General features: G+C 38.8%; 1 protein-coding gene across 1 annotated transcript; it reads right to left on the bottom strand.

Moving 5' to 3' along the window:
* Positions 1-4,305: 4,305 nt before the first annotated feature.
* Positions 4,306-4,958, bottom strand: LOC120015756 (protein RALF-like 34). The gene has a single exon (XM_038868305.1). The coding sequence runs from the start codon at positions 4,874-4,876 to the stop codon at positions 4,460-4,462; it is 417 nt and encodes a 138-aa protein (XP_038724233.1). The 5' UTR covers positions 4,877-4,958; the 3' UTR covers positions 4,306-4,459.
* Positions 4,959-5,326: the final 368 nt, after the last annotated feature.

Below are 5,326 nucleotides of genomic sequence, written 5' to 3'. Positions count from 1 at the left end.
ACTTCTAAGCTAGCGTAACAACCAATTTTTCAACTGTCACATTCAAACATGTACACGTAATACGGCCTCGTTTTGGAAGATCCTGGAGACCAAGTTGGGCCTCATGAGCTTCCAAGATCCACGTAAAGTGACCCACCAACTGAGCCAGCCATGTTTGATTTTGAGTCTTTGACCCTCCTCATGTTACTTGCTCCCAAAGTCAACGTCAAAGGAAGGCCAACATATGTTGGCTGCACTGCTCATTCGTGGTAATTTTATTATATTGTTTTGATTGTTAGGATTATTTCAGTTTACACGGTCTATATTGCTACAATGGGACCCAACTTGTGTAGATACTAAAATCCGCAATCAACTTGTAATCGTCGGATAAGACCTATGACAATCTTGCAAGATCAAAGGTAGAGTCGACCGTAAAGCTAGGTTACCAGTGTGGTGTCAGCCGAAGAAGTTATGACGATCAAGTTAGTAAATGGTGATTAATATTTTAATGAGAGAAGTGAATGACTTTTTAGAGAGATAGTTATTAGGTAGTTTAGAGAGTAAATGAGGAGGAGTTATCCTCTATTTATAGTGTTCAAAATCACGTGGTCAACACGTGTTGATCGTACGGACAAGATTCTTCGTTGGGTCATGGTTGGGCTTGCGGCCCAATCTGGGACTCATTTGGCATTATAAGCCTTGGGCGTCAGGTGACTGATCTTGCACCCATTCTAACCGTGGGCCTTGGGCTCCCGATTGGACTTGGGCCCGGTGCACCTCCGAACAGATATTTGGGTTGATTTAATCAGGGACCTTGTTGGGCCCTTCAACTTACATTTAAGTATTACGGACCAACGGTTTTTGACCCATACAACTTGTCATTATCAAAAAATTATTTGAGATTTTTTTGGATTGGGTATCAAAAATTGTTGCACCCCTTAAGAGTCGAGAGAGGTTGAACAAAAAAAAAAGATCATGTGACTCAAGGTTTTGTATAATGGACAGTTGAATAGATTTCACATTACCAAAGAAATAGGGATTTAAAAACTTCTACCTACCAAATTGTAGGCCCCATCCCTTTTAACGTGGGTGAAGAACAAGGAAATGAATCGGGTCTCCATCTCCACAAAAATAGCAAAACACCAACTTCACATTGAGCACGTTTTATGAGAGCAAAATTAGTAGTATTAACATTTAGAGAATTTCCAAGAAGCAAGGGTCAGCTACTCAGCTTGTGCATCCAACTTGGTCTCATATGGGAAACTGGGACACCGCGGAAATTCAACGTTGTCCATTCTAGATCAGAACAAACGTAGGTGCATAAATTTGAATAGGTTTAATAGAATTTGTGGTCACTCAAAGATTGTCAGCCTTGTAATTTGGTCATTGAAAGTTAAATTATGCCAACTTAAATACTTAATTACCAAAAGTTCATTTTTTGTCAATTTGATCATCCAGGCAGAATTTGTTAATTTCGGTTAGTCAACCTATTGATGTGGTAGGTTAACCGTTAAACCAAGTAATCCGTGCCAAAAAAAAATTTAAGATGGAAATAACTAATTTTTTTAATAAAAATTTCATGGGTGGACAAAAAGATTACAATTACCCAAAAAATTAACAAAACTATATCACTAAAACAATTTAATTACCCAACAAATATTTTTAAAAAAAATCATAAACAATAGAAACCCTAAATCAGAAAAACTTGAAATTGGCTATTCCAATTGCTAATCAAACCCTAAAAACCCTACAACTATTTAACAACTTATAAGTTATCAATTTATTTTTTGTCAAACATAAATTCTTCTACCAAACAAGCGGAATGCATATATCCAATTTGAACACAAAGCATCGTGGGACCCAACAGGTAATTTTCAAAGATAATATATATCTTAAAAGCTTATGATATGACGTAATGAATAACGTTAGCTAGATTTACTGCATGACAGACTTGATGAGGATTAATATTATTTGAGCCCTTGACAGTATTCCTATCTTCATTACAATCCCTTTAAAATTTATATTGAAAAGAAAGGTGTATTAGGTTACACGTCGTATACACAAAATTAGGTCATCAGTTAGCTGAGGATTAATATTTATTGGACCTACAAATTAAGCTTAAAAATTAAGGAAATTAATATGTTTATTTGTTATATGAACTATCAGCATGATCAAACACCTGCTGCCAGTAGTAGGTTACCGACAAGATTATGAAGCTTAAATTATTTTATTTAGTGAATTAAAACGAGTTAATCACGGTTTAATTAAAAAATCATAGTGCCATTTTGTAGAATAATATTGTATTTAAAATCGTGCACATTAAATTGAGTGCAAGTGATGCTGACATTTATAAAAAGTTTTGGGCAGACTAAAATACTACAAGTGGCACCAAGAAATCTGTGTCGCCGTCAAACATTTGATTTTTCGCTAACCCGAAAGGCCGAAACGGAGGAGAAAATAACGGGATTTTTTTCGGCTGGATAAAGCAGGCCACGTGACCGCCTAATCAACAGATACAAAGAACCGTTGGTGCAGCCCACATGTGCAGCTACTGTAACTGTCAATTTTTTCAACTCACATTCAAACATCTACACATAACACGGCCTCGTTTTGGTGGACTCTGGAGGTGGAGACCAATCTTGGGCCTCATGTCATGTGAGTTTCCAAGATCCACGTAGAGTGGCCCACTAACTGAGCCAGTCGTGTTTGATTTTGAGTCTCTGACCCTTCTCATACATGTTGTTATTTGCCTCCCCAAGTCAACATCAAAGGAAGGCCAACGTATGTTGGGTGCACTGCTCACTTTTTGGTAAGACTTTTGGTTTTATTTTATTGTTTTGATTGTTGGGGACGATTTCAGTTTACACGGACCCACCTTGTCATGATCAAAAAATTATTTGAGATTTTTTTGGGTTAGGGATCACAAATTGTTGCACCTTTAACGGCCGAGAGAGGTTAAACCAAAAAAGAACAATCATGTGGTTCAGGGGTTTATCAGTAGGGGTGTTCGTGGTCGGTTTTGATCAGTTTTTTAGGATTTTTTTGACATGAAAATAACCGATCAAATGATCAGTTTTGTTGATTTTTTGTTGGTTCGGTTTTTAGTGGTGAAATGTGTAACTTTGTATTATAAAAAAATCGACCAATCATTTCGATTTTGGTCGGTTTTGTTTCTGACAATTTTTTTGAACAACCCTATTTATCAGTTAGTTGTACAATGGACAGTTTGATGTATTCCCGTTTCGAGAATCAATCTCCAGGAAGCAAGCGTCAGCTACGCAGGTTGTGCATCCAATTTGGTCTCATATGGGAAACTTGGAACCAGCGGAACTCCAACTTGGTCCATTAATTCTAGATATTAGATAAGAATAAATGCATACGCAGCTTGTGCATCCAATTTGGTCTCCCTTAGATTTAGTTGTCATAATAATATACTTTGTTTATTATTTACCACACACTTGTATGATTCTCTATAATAAACTGTATAGTTAGTGGGCACCTTTTCTTCCCAATGGAGAGGTTTAATGGTCAAATCCGGACGACCATTGAATGAGATCAAGTCCTGAGATTTTTATGGCCGTCAAATATTCAACTTTGGAACATTCGGAATAAAGTTCCAAATGGCGAGGTCGGAAACTATTTTAGGCAACATGAATGGCTGTGCTGCTTCATTCAATCTCAACGTCAGTATTCAGTGGGTCAAACGTGTGCGTTTTTAGCAAAGAAAAGAAGGAACAAAATGTATACGAGATAGGATGCGAGGTCAAAGGCACGGAGATGCCCCCCAAAAAAAGTCAAAATTCCAATTATTTATTTTTCTCCAGCGGCAGAATTCCAAGATATTTGGGATCACATTTTGTTACCTAAATGGACTTTAATGGGCCTGGTTATCTAGGTTTTGCGTTGTTTGCAGCCTCCTAAGTCCTACCCACAAGGCTACAACTACAAGATCATGTTTCATTGGACGGGCCAATCTTTACTATCTTAAAGACAACGAGGCTTTGAACTGTGTAAAAAGTCCAACTAAGGTGGGTTTTGAACAAGTTAAACCCACAGCCCATTAGAGAAACCTAACCTTTCTTCTACTATGGGCTCATTATTTTGTCCTGCATCATGGGCTCTACAGGAAGAGAACCAGGTGAAAGCTCCAAACCGAGCAATCACCCAGCCCGCATAACCAGGATAGAAATATCTTCATTAGTTGGTCTGAATTTCCAATTTCAGTACTTTTAAATCCAAAGAGATAAACAACTGAACTGAGCTATTGCCGAATGATTGGAGTTATGTAAGCTGTTGAAAGATTAGTTTCTAAAGCTGTAGCACAATTGGCCAAACAAGGAATGATAACTTCAAGGCTTCACATTAATAATAGCAAACATAGAACACTTTGCAGAATCAAAAGATATTACTCAATTACTACGCTCATGTTTATTAAAACCGAAACTGTGATTCGAGGATGCAGAAATTAAGCCCAAACTCATCATCTCCTGCAACGGGTGATCGCGGAACACCCTCTAGTGTAAGGGTGTGCAGTTCCTCTGGCCTTGAAACAGTTGTGAGTATAGTACGACCTCCCCGAACGCGGTGGACATGGGATTCTGTTCGCAGAGAGTGCCCCGTACGAAATGTAGTACCGCCTCCCCCTCTGCCAGAACAAAGATCTGCTGCGATCAACTACATCATCATCGCCAACATCAACACCATCCTCGAACTCCAAGTCGTCGACATTGTCAAGGTCGCTGTACAGAGACATCGAGAATGGCCACTCCAGAGCATCTGTCATTAGACCGAGCTTCGACTCATCAACCTGGGCCTGAATTTTGGGGCTACCAGAAAGGATGGTGATCAAGAAGAGCCAGAGAATAGAAGTGAAGCTCCTTGATTTGAAGGACGCCATGGGAGGGAAAAATGGTTCGCTAGGTGTTTGTGTATTTGTCTGGCTGAAATATAATTTATGTTGGGAGAGACAAAAGAGTCACAGGGAGTTGGTGGTGTTTATTGATTTGAAGCCGTTCGTACAGGGAAGGAGGGAAATGGGGACAGAGAATCACATGGAGATAGAGGTGATTGGGTAAGAGCTATGAGTTTCATCAATGCAGTGAATAGTGATCAGTGATATAGGTGGATCGATTTTAAGTGAGGGGTCACAGCCTAGGTGGTGCACGAGCAATATAATTTGTTTCCAGCAATGTTGGCATTTCATGAGGAGAAATTGGAACGAGTGTCCCACATTTGGACAACCAAGGGAAAGGAACACGGAATCTGGGGAGTACAAGGAGAAGAAAGTGTTAAGGGACAACAATATTAATATCAAATATTACAGGTTTGTTTATTCTATAATGACATG

The sequence above is a fragment of the Tripterygium wilfordii genome, chromosome 14 (genome assembly GCF_013401445.1).
Source record: "Tripterygium wilfordii isolate XIE 37 chromosome 14, ASM1340144v1, whole genome shotgun sequence".
Taxonomy (NCBI): domain Eukaryota; kingdom Viridiplantae; phylum Streptophyta; class Magnoliopsida; order Celastrales; family Celastraceae; genus Tripterygium; species Tripterygium wilfordii.
Note: the sequence above shows the minus strand (reverse complement) of the source record. Positions and strands in the feature narration are given on the sequence as shown.

What these genes read in the sequence shown, in the direction of transcription:
- LOC120015756 (XM_038868305.1), bottom strand. Translation starts at nt 4,876, where the DNA reads ATGGCGTCCTTCAAATCAAGGAGCTTCACTTCTATTCTCTGGCTCTTC.